This window comes from Hydra vulgaris, chromosome 13 (genome assembly GCF_038396675.1).
Source record: "Hydra vulgaris chromosome 13, alternate assembly HydraT2T_AEP".
In the NCBI taxonomy this organism is placed as follows: Eukaryota; Metazoa; Cnidaria; class Hydrozoa; order Anthoathecata; family Hydridae; genus Hydra; species Hydra vulgaris.
This window is the reverse complement of record NC_088932.1, coordinates 60,629,761-60,648,153: the sequence shown is the minus strand read 5'-3', so window position 1 is coordinate 60,648,153 and position 18,393 is coordinate 60,629,761. Positions and strand designations below refer to the sequence as shown.

The window sequence follows — 18,393 nt, the reverse complement described above, 5'->3', positions numbered from 1 at the left end:
GTAAACTAAAAGGGAAAAATGTTTATATAAACGAAGACTTCTGTTTCGAAACGACATAAATCCGGAAAAATTTGTGTCGTTAAGGGAAAAAATGTAAATCAAAGGAGCGGCTGGTAAGTTTGCCTTCTTATCTTGCCAATTTATCTACGATAAATTGCCAATTTATCTTACGATACTTGCCAACTTATCTTACGATAAATTTATAATTCGCGATTGGGATGCAAAAAAAAAGCAATAAGTTTTATAATATTTGTCATTAATTAACGCAATTTTATTTTCATTATTACTATGCATATTTAATTTAAACTGTTTTTAAAAATGGAGGAAAATTTCATATTTAAATCTCCAAATGAAAATGACATCATCGATGATAACGGCACTGATTTAAATTATTTTAGTCACAAAATGCTAGAAAGTCAATACTATTCAGTTTTTGAATCATCACAATATCTAAGAATATCTAAGAAAAACTAAAAACACTTTTTCAATTTTAAATATCAATAATCGAAGTTTAAATAAAAACTTTGAAAATTTAAAAATATTATTGGATACAATTAAACACAATTTTAAAATTATTTGTCTGACAGAAAACTTGGTGTAAATGCGGTGAAACAAATTATAAATTTGAACTAATTAATTACACATCAATTCATCAAGCACGTGAAGTAAATGCAGGTGGGGGCGTTTGTATTTATATCCACAATTCAATAAATTTGGTCTTACGTAACGATCTCTGCGTCAATGAAACAGGTTGTGAGTCTTAGTGCATTGAATTAGTAAATAATGCAGAAAGAAACACAATTATAAATACTACTTATAGACCGCCATCTGGAAACTTAAAAAAATTTAAAACTCATCTAAAAACATTTCTAAACAAAGTTATAAATAAAAAAAAAAATATTTATATGGTCGGAGATTTTAACATCAACCTGATTAACTATGCCTCAAATATTAATGCCAAGAATTTTATAAAAACTCTTCTACAAAATAACCTTATCTCAACAATAAACAAGTTTACAAGAATAACAAATAGGTCTTCTACTCTTCTTGATAACATCATAACTAACAACTTTCATAATAACCCTCTTTACACAGGTATAATACAGACCGATATTTTGGATCATTTTCTTACATTCTTAGCTACAAATAACCTTTTAATAAACAATATCTCCCCAAAATCCACCTTAATTCGGCAACAGGTCAATAAAAACTCCTTAAAAAAATTTAAAAACTGTTTACAAAATTGCGTTGATTGGGATCTAGTACTGCAATCAAATGATGCTAATAATGCATATGAATTGTTTCTTAATCAATTTTGCAAACAATATGAAATAGCGTCTCCAGAAATAAAAAAAAGTATAAATAATAAGTCTCTCCAAACTCCCTGGATGTCTAAAAGTTTACTAAAATCCTCAAAAAAAATTATAAAAATATATTTGAAAAAACCCAAAAATATGTGGAATGTAATTAAGGATTTAATTGGAAAAAATAATTACAACAAAAGCACGCTGCCAAAAAATCTCTTAATTAATGGAGAGTTAGTTTATGAAAAATCCAATTATAGCTGAAGAACTAAACAACTACTTTGTTAATATTGGCCAAAATTTGGCCTCTAAAACTCTTAATAATTCCATTCCATTCGATTCATACTTAAAAACTTATGATAAATTTACGGATGAAACTGATTTAAAACTGAGTGAGTTGAGAACTGCTTTTAGCAGTCTCAAAAGTAAAAAAAGTGAAGGTTTTGATAAATTTAGTGTCGGTATTGTAAAATCAGTATTTGACGTCATTGAACCTTCTTTATTTCACATTTTCAATCTCTCATTAAAGTCAGGTATTGTTCCTGATAAGTTAAAAATTGCCCGTATTACACCAATTTTTAAATCTGGAGATAAGTCAAATATTTTAAATTACAGGCCTATATCAATATTACCATGTTTCTCAAAATTGCTTGAGAGAATAATCACAGACTTTATAATCATATAACTGAGAATGATATGTTGTATTGCAAACAATTTGACTTCAAAAATAAACATTCTACTGAACACGTAGTAGTTGAAATTTCCAATCAAATATCTTACGCCTTAGATAATGACTGTTTTACATTATGAGTTTTCATTGATCTGTCCAAAGCTTTTGATACCGTAAATCACTATATTCTAATAACAAAACTCGAAAACTACGGAGTGAAAAATAAAAACTTACTTAGGTTCAAAGATTATCTGACAAACAGAAAGCAATTTTTATACTATGATCAAACAAATACTATTCCATACTCCATAACTTACGGGGATCTATCGTAGGACCCCTTTTATTCCTGTTGTAAATAAACGACTAGTATCAACAAATCTTTTAGACCAAATTTTGTTTGCTGATGATCCTAATCTTTTTTTTTTCACAGAGATGTTAAGTTACTTTTTAAAATAGTTAACGAACAGCTATGTAAAGTTAGTAAACGGTTTGAAAGTAATAAACTTTCACTAAATGCGGATGAAATAAAATATATACTTTTTCATAAAGTAAGTAAATCTGAAAATATTTCTCTTAAATTACCAGATCTTATAATTAATAACACTTTTATTAAAAGAGAATCATTTATAAATTTTTTAGGAGTAAAATTGGATAAAAATTTACAGTGATATTCACATATAAATGGTATTGAAAAAAAAATCTCAAAAAATATTGCAATGATGTTTAGGGCTAAACCTTTTCTAAATATATCATCCCTGAAAAAATTGTATTATGCCTTTATCCATATTTATTTATCTTATTGTAATATTGTGTGGGATAAAACTAACCATACAAAGCTAAAGAAACTCTACAACAAACAAAAACATGCGTGTGGAATAGTATTTGGAGCCGACAGAAGTGTTCCTTGTGAACCACTTCTACGTGTGCTCGGTGTTTTAAATGTGTATAAACTTAATTTACACCAAGTTTTATTATTTATGTTTATAACAAAAAATGGATTATCTCCAAAAATATTTCAATCTTATTTTAATAAAATTAACCATAAATACTCAACAAAGTTTTCCACAATATAAATTAAAATTAACTTCCTATTCAATTAAATACCGCGGACCTAATCTGTGGAAAAAGTTTCCAGATATTGTTAACAGAGGCGTAGAAAGAATTTTTTGGTGTTCGAGATAGGTAACTTTCAGACATGGAGCAAACTTTAAACATTTATATGTTTATACTTATGTCAAATAATGAGGGTTTGCAAAAAATTGCCAAGATTGAAGGCTGGGAACAAAAAAGCCCCAAAATTTTCGCCCCCCTGCCCCAAAAGTGAGAGCAAAAAGTTGATGAAGTATTTTTTGTACTATTCTTAACTAGACTTATATTCATCGATAAATTTTAAGTTTCATTTTAAAATATTGTAGCGTTCAAAAATTATTACCATATAAAATTTGCAACCCCCTCAAATTGAGGGGGGTTTAAACTTTATAAACATATAAATGTTTGGAGTTTGCTCCATTTTAAACATATAAATGTTTGGAGTTTGCTCCATGTCTGGAAGTTACCTATTTCGAACACCAAATAATTCTTTCTACGCCTCTGATTGTTAACAATAAACAGACTACATTAGAGCAATTTAAGGACGAATCAAAACGAATATTATTATTCATGGATATATCCAACTTTAAATGTTTATTTTAAACTAAAAACAATCACTTAAAAAATAGATTTAATTGTATCAGTGAATAATATAAATTAATACAAAATATTTAAAATAAAAAATATATATATATAAAATATCACTGATGATGTTAATAATTTATCTAGTGATTATATTAATTATGAAATTTCATTTCTTGTTGTCTCTTATCCTCAAGTAATTTTTGTTTTTTTGACTTTTTTATTTTTTATTAATATACTTGTTAAACATTTTAGCAATTGTTTTCAACACTTTTAAAAAAAATATATATATATTTTTTATTTCTAATTATATTAGTTATTTTCGGTTTTCATTTCTATTTGTTATTTTTTATATATTTTTACGTTACGGTAATGTAGAATTTATTGCTATTATTTTTTTTAAATGGGGCTCGGCGATAAGGCTGAATACGCCTTCTTCTCGCTCCAGCCAATAGTTTATATAAATGTATTTGCAATGAAAACATTTTTAAACGGCAAAATAAATATTTAAAAAAAAAAACAAATATAAAATAGCAAATTATAAATCTTAAATATACAAATTATAATGATCAATATATAAACTTTGCTCTAACTAGCATAAATAAGTACCCTCAAAAAAAATGCAAGTAGACATTTTACAACTGATTTATTTTACAACTGATGAAACTTACAGTGTGATATTGCATGCCACGTGTCTAAAATTAATATCTAAATCTAGCTCTATGTAAACATAGCTGCAACTAACATAAATAATGATAACCATCAAAAGATATGTTAATATTTTTAATTTTACAACTGATTTAAATTTATATCGTAAACTACAACATGTCACGTTTAAAATAGAAGAATATACAAGAATATATACAAGTCATAAAGGTTATATTATAGAAACAATTGTTCAACTAACCCTTTAGTTTATCATATAAATCAAATGGTAAACACAGTTTAAATTACACTCCGTTATTTGTAATTTTGAAGGTTGTTAAACTTATTTTAAGTTTTCTATATAAAGTTTATATAAAAGATTTTCTATATAAAGTTTATATAAAAAATTTTCTATATAAAGTTTACATAAAAAAATTTCTATATAAAGTTTATATAAAAAATTTAAAATATAAAGTTTATATAAAAAATTTAAAATAAGTTTTTCAACCTTCGAAATTACAAATAACGAAGTGTAATTTAAACTGTGGTTATTTAATTGCTTTCTCTACTAAAATTTAGTAAAAAAAAGCAAGTGGATAAACGCAATTTAAATTAAGCTTTATTCGTCAGGGTTAGGGTTAGGGTTAGGGTTAAATATCTTCACATATAGTTGAAATGTGAAGCTATTTAAAAAATGGCAAATTAAACTTACTTCAACAAACGTTTTATATACGACTTCAATGTGGTTTGAAAAAACGCCTTTAAAAACTATATCATTTATAAATAAAGAACTATAATATTTTGACAAATCTAAAACAAACAAACAAGGTTTAAAAATATAATGCACAGAAGCAGCACTTTATAATTTTTTATGGAAACCATTTTTAATAAAAAGTTTAGTTGTTTTTTAACGGGTTTGAATATTTAATCCGATGAATTAACGAAATTTTGAAGAATCCGTTAATAGTTAATTTTACCCCGTTGGCTTTGTGATTTTTGGTTACGAATTACTACGTTAATTTAACAGAAAAATGCAATCCGTTGTTCTAACGAATTGTTTTTAGAGTGTAAAACTAGTGATAAAATTAACGACAATATTTTTTTATTAAAGTTTTCAAATTGTTGGTGCCCCGGCCCCGAGCAACAGTGATTATGTGGTTATAAATAAATGAGCTTTTTCAAATGTTCAACAAAAAGTAAAGCGCAAAGGTTTTGCTGGGGAGCTAATTGAATTGATAAACATGTTACGGAATCAACAGAGACAGAATGAGGAGAGGAGGCAACATTTTGAGGATTAGTTTTATATCACATTTTTGAATCTGTGATTGATGGACTCACTGCTCGTAGCCATTCAAGAAGTTTTTCTAAATTCTTTTTTTTTTGTTGGAATATTAAAAACTGTTTGAACCAGAAATCAAGAATACCTGCTCCCATTTTTTTGCAGAAATATTCATGTGACGAGACTGAAAATGAACTGACTTAAGATTTGCTTCATATGAAACAAATTCATTCGGCAAACTTTGGAGAGAAACCTCTTGTCTCATTCGGCTTTTTAAACAAAATTTCTGAAATAAAGCTCGGGGAACTTTTCAAAAAATGTAGTGATTGCACTGCGTTTCTTTAATTCAATAAATTGAAGCTCTTCAAGAACTTTTTGCACAAGAACGAACCAATGATTTTGCTATTTTAAGTAATAGGTCTCAATTAGTTCAAAATATTGACTTCATGATGTGATTAAAGAGTTTGTTAAAAATAAGCAAGAAAAATAACATTGTAAGACACAAATGCTGGACTACTTAATTATACTTACATACCAGCAGTATAATCAAAAAATTTGGGCAGGCTTTTTTTTTTTTTTTTTTTTTTTGGAAAGAAGCGGGGACCAAATTGAAGGATACTCGGGCCCCTAAATCTTGTGCACGGCCCTGGGTTGAAATCAGGTTAATTAATCAAAATCTGAGGTTTGACGTGAAAAATATGTAGAACTTAAAAAAAAATGGCTTCAAAATATTGACCTAATTTTAACATTGAAATAATTGAAAATGCTTGTTGGGTATGTGATCACTTATGACTATAAGAAATAGGTTCATCAAAAAAAATTTATCTAGATATGTTGGATATATAGTTCAACTTAGATTTGCGAAGTTCTTTATTTAGAGTCTCAAAGAAGAAACTAATAGATATCATTCTAATGCATCAGCTATCTGTACTTCATTTTCCAAATGATTATAAACAATGATCAGAAAGTGAATCGAGAAACCTTTTTAGATTATTCTAGCTGCAGTTTTATAGAAATATTGACTATAGCTTTTAGATTATTTATCATAACCTGCGCAAGCAATCTTTCAACCTGATAATTAAATCTACCACTACTTTGGTTAGTTTTCCTTAATTTAATTCAAAAATATATATTACATTTATTTATTAACTAATTTGTACAAAATTTTAGAATTCGAAAATGAAATAAACAAGCAAACATAAAATAGAAATAAAAATTTTATGAAAGTCATTTGCATTACGGGTTGGTAGAGCACAAGCTTTAAAAAATGTGGGTTTTTTTTATGAATTTTAAACTCCAAAGCTCAGTTAAAATTTAAATTTAGTAAAATTTGAATTAAAAAAAAAACATCGTTCTTTTGGTTGAATTCTCTAGAGTAATTACTTGATGTTTTTCAAATTGTTCAGTTTACATAGTATATTAAGTTTTGTTCCCAAAAACGTTCTCTTAATATATAAAAATACTGTAACATGAGACTTTATTCAAAAACATTTTTAAAAGTAGTATAATTTTATAATTTTTTTATATTAAAACTTTTTAAAACTGGACTAATAAATAACGCTAATAAATAACGCGTCACGTTTGAAAAAATTGGAAAAAATTTAGTAAAAAGTTAAAACTTTTTACTAAATTAAATGATATTAAATTTATTTTAATTGAGAGAATAAGTTTTTATAAACTAACTATGCGTTCATTTTTAGGAGTTCAACCGTTTTCAGAAAATTTATTTTCACGCGAAAAACTACTTCGTGAAATTCGACGTTTTTTACATGAAGCAAACAAGTCAACTTTAATATTATATGGAATGTCCGGTGTTGGGAAGACACAAATTGCAAGAAAGTATTGCGAAATTTATTATAACTTCTACAAAAACTTTGTTTGGATAGACGCAGCATTTGGAAAGTTACAAACCTCAACGAGAAACCAATGTCAAATATTAGGATTCGAAGTTCATGACTCGAAAGGTGATTATTTGAATATAGAAGTGATTGTTGAAAAAATTCACAACCATTATAAAAATGAAAAAACATTGTATATTTTTGACAATGTCGACGATGAAAGTGTTAAAAACCTGACCATGTATATTTCAAGAAAACCGGATTCATTTACGTTGATTACCTCCCAATGGAGAGCGTGGTCGAATAACGTAAACAAAATGCTAGTTGATGTTTTTACTTCAGAAGAAGCATTCGCTTATATAAAAAATAATATTAAAGAAAACGCCGATGAAAATATAAGAAATCTCATTAAAGAACTTGGTTATCATCCGTTCGCTATTACTCAGGCAATAAAATATATAAATATTCATAGAATTTCGATAGAAAAATACGTAGATCGATATAGATCGAAACCAGAAATATTAGACAATAACTTTCCAACCGAAGAAGAACCAAAGTCTGCAATAAAAGCAATTAACTTAGTTTTAATAAAGTTAGAAAAAAGTAAACCTTTTCCATTTCAAATATTAAACTGTTTATCTCATTGCGACTATCAAAACATAAGTAAACAGTTTATAATCCAAATTTCAAAAGAAATGGAAATAAACGAAGAAAATGTAATAGATGAAGCCGTTGGGTTACTAATGAGTTATTCTTTACTAAACTTTGATGATAACAAATATTCAATGCACGAACTGACACAGCTGACGTGTAGATGTTTTCAAAATAGAAATTCAACTACAAATACGTATCTTAGTTTTATTGAAAATTTATTTATATTTGAATTGAATGAAGTAAAAGATCACGTGGATTACGGAAACTATTTTGTTTTCCATTTTATCTGTATGTTTCGCACTAACGGAATAAAAACTTCAAAAACATTCCATAATATGACGACATCTATTAAAAAATTATTAGAATGTAAAGGTTTATTTGAAGAAGCAATCGAAATATTAAAAAGTATTCAAAGTTTTAATACAGAAACTTATGGCGAAAATAATAAATTTACGCTTGATACAAAAGATAATATCGCAAACTGTTTGTACGCTATGGGAAAATATAACCAAGCTTTAGAAATTCTTTATTCTGTTGATAAAATACAAACTGAAATTTTAGGTATCAACCATCCAGATACAATGACAACAAAAAATAATATCGCAATCTGTTTGGACGATATGGGAAAATATAACAAAGCTTTAGAAATTTATTATTCTGTTGATAAAATACAAACTGAAATTTTAGGTATCAACCATCCAAATACAATGTTAACAAAACATAAAATCGCAGTCTGTTTGAAAGCTATGGGAAAATATAACGAAGCTTTAGAAATTTATTATTCTAATGAGAAAATAAAAACTGAAATTTTAGGTATCAACCATCCAAATACAATGTTAACAAAACATAATATCGCAATCTGTTTGGACGATATGGGAAAATATAACGAAGCTTTAGAAATTTATTATTCTGTTGATAAAATACAAACTGAAATTTTAGGTATCAACCATCCAAATACAATGAGAACAAAAAATAATATCGCAATCTGTTTGAAAAATAAAGAAAAACAGTAAACAAGTTGTTTAATTATTTGATTATTATTTTAGTTTTATTATATGTAAAGTGTTATTCTTAACTTATAATTGACAAACATTTTTCTATAAAAGTTGTAGAACTCCGTTCTTAATTCTTTTTAAGAATGAATGATAACAAATATTAAAAAAAATTTTTAATATTTGTTATCATTCGTATAGCGCATTTTTTTAAAATAAAACGAAAGCTCATTTAATTTATCATTTATTAACATGTTATAAATTGTATTTATTATTGATTATAAATTAAAAAATGAAACTAATTTAAGGTTTTTACTAATTTTGGTTATTTACTCAAATAAATAAAGTATTTAAATTAGTTTAGTTAATTTATAAAAGTCTAAAGTATTTTAAAAGCAAAAATTTTGTTATTGCGATATATATATATATATATATATATATATATATATATATATATATATATATATATATATATATAATATACATATATATATATATATATATATATATATATATATATATATATATATATATATGTATATATATACATATATATATATATATATATATATATATATATATATATATATATATAAATATATATATATATACATATATATATATATATATATATATATATATATATATATATATATATATATAATTTATATATATATATATATTTATATATATATATATATATATATATATATATAATATATATATATATATATATATATATATATTTGTTAAAAGTTTATTTAATAGGTGAACCAAAGAATTTGATTCCCTTAGGAATTATAATATAGAATGTTTAAAACAGTATATGATACATTTGTAAACTCTCACGATAATAATTTTCTTTACGTAAGTGTTGATGATTTAATTCTTCTATTCTTATTAGTTTAAATTAGATGTTAAATAAAATTTATCATCGTTTAAAAAATTAATAACAATAAAAATATTGTGATCTTAATAGATTGGTTACACGAATAAGAGTCTTTATTAAACATGCCGTGTCTTGAGATTGATTTCGTTTAAAAAATATCATTATATTATGGACATATTTTGCTGACATTTATATTTATTCTGTATAAGTGTTGCAGTATGTTAATTTCGTCTATGTGTATATATATATATATATATATATATATATATATATATATATATATATATATATATATATATATATATATATATATATATATATACATATATATATATATATGGGTAATTCCATTTTTAACTTAGGGTAAAATAGGGCAATATGAGCACCTTGGTAATATGAGCATACTTAAAGATTTTCTTATATGTAAGCGGTGAAATTAAAGCTGCTTTGTATCTTTTGAGTCAACTTTATGTGGTGATAACAGGAATCAGTACACTTAGCGAAAATGCAGTAATTAGCGGCCTGTGGCGTCCCGAAGAGAAAGGATAATTAGGAAATTAATGTCTATAAACAATAAAATAGCTTTATACATCAAAACTTCTCCACTTTATCCTGTTACATTAGCTAACATATGTAACATGAATTATAATTATAAGTAGTTATAATTTTCACATTAAATGCTATAGGGGAGACCGGGGCATGTTGGCCCACGGGGTAGGTTGGCCCATTCGAGTTTATTCAAAGGCTAGACGCTTTAACTAGCTGGGAATCTAAGTGAAGGTTGTTAGTAATTCAATCCTTTTTTCAAAAAAAAATCATATTTATCGGACCATATTTGAGTGTGTAATGCCGTTTTAATAATTTTTCATACATCAAAGTAAATTTTGAAAAACTTGTTTAACGTGTTTATACTCACTGACGTTTGACAGTACAGCATTATTAAAATGCCATATTTAAAGGTTATAGTGTATGGATTATTTTAGTATATAATGTTCCACAAAATTAGTTGACAGTTTAAGGCGAAAGTTGTTCATACTCTAAACATGACAATGGGGCAGATTGGCCCAATGCAACCGGGGCACGTTGGCCATGTGGCCAACTTGCCCCGTAGATTTTTAAAATTATTCGGGTAAATTTGTGACGGAAAAACTGTTTTTGTTATAAAAGAATTAAAACTTGTAAAACATATTAGATCAGAAATTAGCCTCATAAACAAATTGGCATTTGTTTTTATACGTTTTTTTGGGTTTTATACGTCGATTATAAGAAAATATCACTGGAATGCACAACCCTCGGAATTAGGAAAAATGAGGTCGGCAATAATTTGCCGATCTTAAACACTTTCAGGTCGGCAGTTAGGTCGGCATTGCCGAATGCCGACCCTAATTCCGAGGGTTGAATACATAAGATTTAAATTTAAATAAATTATCTCCTTATAAAATGTAATTTTATCTTAGATTTACATATGTCTAAACATAAATATTGTATATATTTATATATTTTTATTATATATATTATTTAACATATAATATAACTTATATATGTAAATTTGATTGATATTTAAACTTTTACATACTAGTTATACTTAAATATATAAATTTAATACTTTATACAAAATGCACTTAACTTTTCATGCTTAACACTTAAATTTGTATAAGATATATAAGTTTAATATGGCATGAGTTATTTAAATTGTTAATGATTAAAAGTAAATAAATATTTTAAAAAAGAAAAATATAAAATGTAATTTTTTAAATATATAAGTATGCAGGTATATAAATAATTAAATAAAAAAGAAATAGTTAAATATAAAACATGTAATAAAGTAATGTACTTTTGGTTTTTGCATTTTTTTTAGACCTACCTAAAAATAGTACGAAATTATATTTGCAAGTCACAACGTGGAAAAGTGTCAGAAGAAACAATGTTATTGGCAGTGATACAAGTTACAAAATATAAAAGATCAATTAGAGCAGTTAGTAGAGAATTTAATATACCACGTAAGACTCTAGGAAGATATTGCATATCTAAAAGGTTGCCATCTACATCTAATACTTCAGTTCAAACTGAAGTAGAACTTAATTGCCAAGTTATTCTTTCAAATTCTAACATTGATAATTAATTTGAGTTTGATGTTACTGCAACAGTACATAAACCTAATGTAGAACATACGCCTGATAACGCAGCTATAGGGAGAGATTTATCACCTAAATTAGATAAAAAAAACCTGGCACAAGTTTGGCTATGCCAAAAGATTTCAGGTATTTATATTTTCTCCAACAAATTTGAATATAGTTTAGTACTGTAATTTATTTAAACATTTAATAAGATACTTCAATATAAAATACTGCTTTGATATATTTAAAATTTTGAATTTTTTTAGAGACTGGGACAGGTACTTAATATGATTTTAATGTTTACGTCTAATGGTAATATGTATTTTATATTTCCTTGGGTATTTGAACCTGAGCAGGAAGTTTTGCTTGAAGAATACCTAATGAAAGCAAGTGATATTTACTATGGTCTTTCTCCGAAAGAAGTTTGACGGTTTGCTTATACATATGCTGTTGCTTGTAGCCGGAAAATTCCTCACTCAGAGATAGAACTTCAATCTGCTGGTAGTGATTGGTTCTCCGGATTCTTAAAAAGGCATCCAAAGCTTTCTATTCGCTCTCCTCAAGCAACAAGTTTAGCTCAGTGCACAAATTTTAATAAACATAATGTACATTTATTTTTTGACAACTTAAGCAATGTTTTGAATAGGTTAAAATTAAGTGCTTCAGACATTTGGAACATTGATAAGACTGGAATCACAACAGCGCAGCGGCCTGATCGTGTTGTTGCACGTAGAGACTTTTGCCAGATAGGTCGTGTAACATCAGCAGAAAGAGGAGCATTAGTGACTATGGCTTTGGCGGTTAGTGCGATTGGCAATAGCATACCTCCATATTTTATCTTTCCCAGAGTTAATTTTAAATCTCACTTTATTCGTGATGGACCAATAGGATGAGATGAATCAGCACATTCTTGAGGATGGATGACAGAGACAAATTTTCTTAAATATATCAAACATTTTTCTATCCATGCACGTTGTTCCAATGATCACCCTTGTCTGGTATTGATTGACAAACACAGCTCTCATCTTGATGCAGCAGTACTTGATTTTTGTAAAGAAAATGGTATCACACTTTTATCTTTTCCAGCACACTGTAGTCATAAATTACAACCATTAGATAGAAGTGTTTATAGTCCTTTTAAAAAGTTTGTGAACTCAGCATGTGATGCATGGGTTACTGTAAACAAACAACCTATGACTATCTATGACATACCTGGTATAGTAAAAACAGCAATTTCTAATGCTATAACTCCAAGGAACATAATTAGTGGTTTCCAAGCAACAGGTATTTATCCATTTAACAGAGATATTTTTCCAGAAAGTGATTTTTTGCCATCATATTTAACAGATAGACCAGACCCTAGCACTAAAATGTCATCTGTGGATTTTAGCATCACTAAACAAACACCTAGAAACGAAGTTTCAGCTGGGGATTGTAAACAAACACCTAGCAACGAAGTTTCATCTGTGGATTGTAAACAAAAATTCAAAAAATTTAATTCAAGTGAATCAAAATCTAAGAAAGGAAATTTACCAGATTTAGACAGCACATCAGGTGCTACTCTAAACTCTTGTGAGGCCTTTTGAAAAAGCTCAGCCGAGAAAAAACAATTTAAATGAGCTCAGAAATTGGAAACGAATTTCTGCTATATTAACTGATACGCCAGTTAAAAAAGCCTTGCAACAGGCACAGAAAGCAGCAAAAGAAAAAAAACAGAAGGGCTCAAAAAATAAAAAACTATTTTCTATCAAAGAAGCCGGTCCAAGTAACTCTAAAACGAGGAGGATTTTTGCCAGTTAACCTGTAAAAGAAAAACGCAACAAGAAAAACAAAGATGGTAATGAGGAAGATGTCTTGTGTCTTAGTTGCTTCAAACCGTTCTCAAACAGCCTTCAAGGTGCTGTGTGGATACAGTGTTCAAGCTGTCAGCGTTGGGCCCATGTGAGTTGTGTAGAAAAAGATGCAAAGGGATTAGATTATAAATGTTTATATTGTTGTTAACTAAAATGTTATTGTTGTATTTTGTTTTTACTTCATTTTTTTGTAGTTTATTGTTTAAAAGTTGTTTCAATTTCGTTTTATCAAGTTATAAAGTTGTTTTTGCTCAATGAGCGTTTTCTCACTTCAAAATCTGCCATAAATTGTATGTGGGCCAACCTGCCCCAATCTTTGGGCCAACCTACCCCGATAACGGGGTAGGTTGGCCGATATGACCTAACAAAAACAGTTTTTAATGTGTTAAAAAGCTATTATGAACTTTTATTAATTTTTCCGGATAGTCTAAGGACTAGTCAACCTTTTTCCAAAAAAAAATAAACTAAAAAGCTATACATTAAGGTAAAAAAAGTGGGCCAACGTGCCCCGGTCTCCCCTACACCATTTGTTACACCTTTCAAATTTGCACCATTGTCATAGCTCTGACCTCTTATGTTTTTCACTGACAAACTATTTTTTACCTGAGTGTCAATAATCTCATTCAATAATTCAAATTTCGTCGAACCTTCAATTAAGTGAAATCCAAGAAAACTTTTGTTAATGTGAATTTTGTTCTTATTCTCTACATCGACATATCGAACCAGCATTGACGTTTGCCCTTGGTGACTGATATCTGGTGAACAATCAAAAACAATTGAAAATACACGGACTTTTGGACATTTGAGCAAATTTTGAGTTTAATGAATTTGCCAATCAAGTCAATAATTTTATTCTGCCAGATCTTCTGCCAGATAGTGCACAAAATTTGTTTTTTTTTTTGCTCTCAACAAATGTATTTCCATTACTGGATCAAATTCAGCCAAAAATTCCTAAACTTTTTGAAAGTTTTCATTAATATCTTTATAGACTTTGTCACAAGAGCCTCTGAGGCTCAATCAATCTTTCAATTGTTTGAATAGTGTCAATCTTTCAATTGTTTGAGTAGTATCAGTTTCAATCAATCTTTCAATTGTTTGAATAGTGTCAATTCAATTAATAGAGTTAGTTGATTTGCTTTCATTTCCAGAATCAAACAGATCTTGAATTGTTGGACTTTCTTCGGCCATTTTATCATGATGAGCTTTTAATAGAAATTTTTCTAAAGATTTAAATATCTTTAGAAACATTTGATTTCAATTGTTCCTCTTTTTGTAGGCGCTTTTGTTTAAACTCCCAACCTGAAGGTTTTCTTTTCTTCATTATTCCTTTTAAAAGAAATCAATAAATATTATATAAAATTTTATAGCAATAATTAGGTAACTTTATATCAAAATAAAAAAATAGTTGATATTCTCAAATAAGAGCGCTAAACCACTTTGAAAGCGAAAAATATTTAACACAAAAAAAACTACTTTTAAAGCTTTAATTTCTAAACCAATATATAAAGAAACGCTTTTTTAATTTAAAACGGTTTTCTAAAATTTTTTGTTTAGGGGCTGTCTATGAATTACGTCAACAAAATAGGGGGAGAGGGAGTCTGATTTTAAAATACGGGGGAGGGGGGAAGGTCAAGATAAATTGATGCCAACAGTTTTCTTTTTAAATATACTTACTTAAAAAAAGGAAAATTAGGCAGCGCTGGCAGTCTTATGTAACATAGTCGCTTAACCTTCAGTATTTTAATAAATATTTATATTTATTATATTATAATGTTTATAACCATACTTTTTAAAAACTGTTTTGTGATTTAAAAAGACTCGACACCTACAGAACTAAGTAAGCACACACGAGATGTTTACTCGTAGCACTATTAATTTTTCAAAGTTGTTGTTGGTTGGTCTGCCATGCAAATAAAAAAGATTTATGTTAGTAAATAATTTGAACAATATAATGAAGACCGTTACAATAATTTAAGGAACACAATGCAGACCGTTTAAATAATATAATGCAGACCAAGGTCTACATTATATTATTTAAACAATTATACCAGAGGTCGGCAATCTGAGGTTGATGCGGCTCTTAAGCTCCATACACAAATATTAATATAGTATTGAAATAAAGACTTGGTAGATGATTTAAAAAAAAACATGAAATGAAGGTGTTGGTAGCTTTTTAAAAACTGTGTTTTTAAAGTGCTACTAACATCTTTTTTTCATTATTATATTAATAATTATGCATGGAGCTAAAGAGGCGCATCTTGACATTGAAAGAACCACGCGAAGGTTGCAAGTCGCAGGTTGCCAACCCCTGGTACAAACGTTTAAATAATATAATGTAGAACATGTACTTACATAAATCTTTTTTGTTTGCACAGCAGATTAAAACTTTGTACTTTTGGCTTTTCTGTCTCAATAGGTTGCCGATTCCTGATTTATACAATTTGTTAAATGCATTTTTCTTTAAACTGAATTAGGTCTAAAGTTAAAGTGAGGAGGATTGTTACACTGAAGTGTTGCATTAATTTGAAATATGTTTATAATTTAAACGTGTAAAGTGTACATTTTCGTGAACACTTTAATCTTTATTTTTTGTTAGGAATAAGTTTTTGTAGTTATAAACTGGAAATATGTTATAAACTGGAAATATGTTATAAACTGGAAATATGTTATAAACTGGAAATATGTTATAAACTGGAAATATGTTATAAACTGGAAATATGTTATAAACTGGAAATATGTTATAAACTGGAAATATGTTATAAACTGGAAATAACTGGAATAAACTGGAAATATGTTATAAACTGGAAACATGTTATAAACTGGAAATATGTTATAAACTGGAAAGTTAAAAATAACTACCTTTTACTTTTATTCACTTTTTGTTCAGAGAAAAAATTTTTATTTTTAAACGGTTCTCTAAATAGTTCACTTTTAATCAATTTTTTGTTTTTGTTGTGAATTAGTCTTTTCACAATATTTTTTTTGGGGTGGGGGGTGGGGGGGGTGATTAACTGCACTACCCTGACGGAATTGAATGTTGACGGATTTTTTTAGGGGGGTATCTGGAGGTTTGACATTATGTTGACAAGGGGGAGGGGGAGATATAATTGCCAGAAAATTCTTGACGTATTTAATGAACAGCCCCTTAAAACACGACCGCTTCTTCATAGAAATGTTCGCCTTTCTTCAGAAATTTATTTCGATGCGATAATTCTTTTCTTAATTTAAATTGGTTCATTTTTGGGCCGCAAGTAAAAACAATACTTCTAAACAATGTCAATGATTGGTTAGCGGAAAAATGCAAAAACTTGATTTTTTTTTAATTGGCTGAAACATTTTTAAAATTGTACTGTAAATAAATTAAAGAAAATTTAAAAAATGTTTTTTTGAGTAATTATGGTTTTTAATAAAAAATATTAGAGACTAATTCTTATATAAATACGTATACAAATTTTTATATAACTATTCGTATAAATTTATATAGTTTCATATTCTCAAGAAAAAAAATATTTTTTTAAAATTTGGCGCCCTTGTCGCCTTGGCGCCTTGGTGAAAATCACCCGTTGTACCCGCCTACCGTACACCTGATTAAAACCATGTTTCAACAGTAAGCAAACTAATAAGGCAATGGCAACTGAAAAAAAAAAAAAAAAAGTTATGTTTAAACTTAAAAAAATCCTTTCGTTATAGGATTATTATAATCAGTTATACGAAAATTTGATTCGTAAAAAAAATTCATAAATAAGATTCAAAATGTAGTGACTAATTTAGAGCTAAAATATGTATAATAAATCTGATAATAGTCTAATTAATAATAGTCATAAAAACGTTATTATAAAAATCTTTTTCTTATCAGTCGTGATATCATAGAATATCTGAAAGTAATGAGAAAGTTGAGTATAATATAAAGTAGGTATACGTAAGCTTGAATTTCAATTAAAATATAAATTTTAGAACTTATCTTTGAAAAATGAAAAAAAATAAGGAAAGAAAAAGATTAGTAGCTTAACAAATTCTAGTATTTATATTTTGATACTGATTATAGTAAGATTTATACTTAGTCTTAGTTCCAAAGTGTCTTAAGTAAAAACTAATTTACAGAAACTAAAACCACCCGGCACTATATAGTGTCAAGTAATACCACAACTTAGTAACATCTATTGACTGGCAAGGATAACAATGTTGCTTTACACACTGCAATGTAACATCGCTTTTCAACTTTAAAAAAACACAGAATATAAACATATATAAACTTTAAACACATTTTATAAACTATTAACACTTACTTTATTACACATCAAAACATGCTTATCATAAACTTTTAATTGACAACATTTGAAAATAAATTTTTGTACTTTCTTTTACCACACATCCTATATTGGGTTGCAGACAAAAGTATTCAAAAGATTTGGTTTACCAGATCTTTTTTTACTTTAAATTTTTAATTATAGCCATAGCAGTTTTTTTTCAAGACTTCTTAA

The 18,393-nt window shown here is 27.4% G+C and overlaps 1 protein-coding gene across 1 annotated transcript in view; it reads left to right on the top strand.

Moving 5' to 3' along the window:
• The window catches only part of LOC136089290 (uncharacterized), a 31,481-nt gene extending 22,398 nt beyond the window's left edge, over positions 1-9,083 (top strand). Inside the window, exon 3 of the mRNA XM_065815206.1 lies at positions 7,270-9,083. Coding sequence (XP_065671278.1) covers positions 7,270-9,074 — 1,805 coding nt within the window. The 3' untranslated portion in view covers positions 9,075-9,083. The remainder of the gene's footprint in view (positions 1-7,269) is intronic.
• The last annotated feature ends 9,310 nt before the right edge of the window (positions 9,084-18,393 follow it).